The sequence below is a fragment of the Octopus bimaculoides genome, unplaced genomic scaffold, assembly GCF_001194135.2.
Source record: "Octopus bimaculoides isolate UCB-OBI-ISO-001 unplaced genomic scaffold, ASM119413v2 Scaffold_328889, whole genome shotgun sequence".
Classification (NCBI taxonomy): Eukaryota; Metazoa; Mollusca; class Cephalopoda; order Octopoda; family Octopodidae; genus Octopus; species Octopus bimaculoides.
This window is the reverse complement of record NW_026348939.1, coordinates 1-586: the sequence shown is the minus strand read 5'-3', so window position 1 is coordinate 586 and position 586 is coordinate 1. Positions and strand designations below refer to the sequence as shown.

Here is a 586-nt window from a genome sequence, read left to right as displayed (position 1 = left end):
GGATCAACAGCCATGTATACAACAGTTAACGCTGCATTCTTGGACGTACGACCAATTTTTGAGGATAACCAACCAAAAAATCGCAAAACTATTCGTTTCATTGGGTTGGCGTCAACATACCATATACCAGAATGAACATAACCAGGATTCATGCTATTGGCCGTTACATTGTCTGCAGATAGTTTCTCAGCCAGTACATTTGTTTGCCAGATCTGAGCTAGTTTACTAATATGATATTTTTTCAAGTAGGGATATTTAACACCAGTTGAGGACGATGGATCATTTGGTTGAAAAGAAATTTGTGATTCTTTTATCGAAGTATGCACTACAGAGCTCACATTAATTATGCGGCTTGGAGCAGATTTCTTGAGCAAATCCAAAAGCAAGTAAGTCAGAAGGAATGGCCCTGTGAAGTTGACGCCAAAAATTATATCATATCCTTGTTTTGTTGTCTTCCTCATGTCTGTGCCAAGACCTGCATTGTTGATCAGGACATCAAGTTGTTTTTCTGTGTCTGTAATCTATAATGGAAACAAAAAAATTAAACAATACATTATAAGGAAATACAAATAGCATTACAACTTTT

The 586-nt window shown here is 36.5% G+C and overlaps 1 protein-coding gene across 1 annotated transcript; it reads right to left on the bottom strand.

Moving 5' to 3' along the window:
• Positions 1–5: 5 nt before the first annotated feature.
• On the bottom strand, positions 6–521 carry LOC106867146 (retinol dehydrogenase 14; the record flags this gene model as incomplete). The annotated part of the gene is made up of 1 exon (XM_014934634.2): positions 6–521. A coding segment is annotated over one exon (516 nt), but the record flags the coding sequence as incomplete, so codon positions are not given.
• Between the last annotated feature and the right edge of the window lie 65 nt (positions 522–586).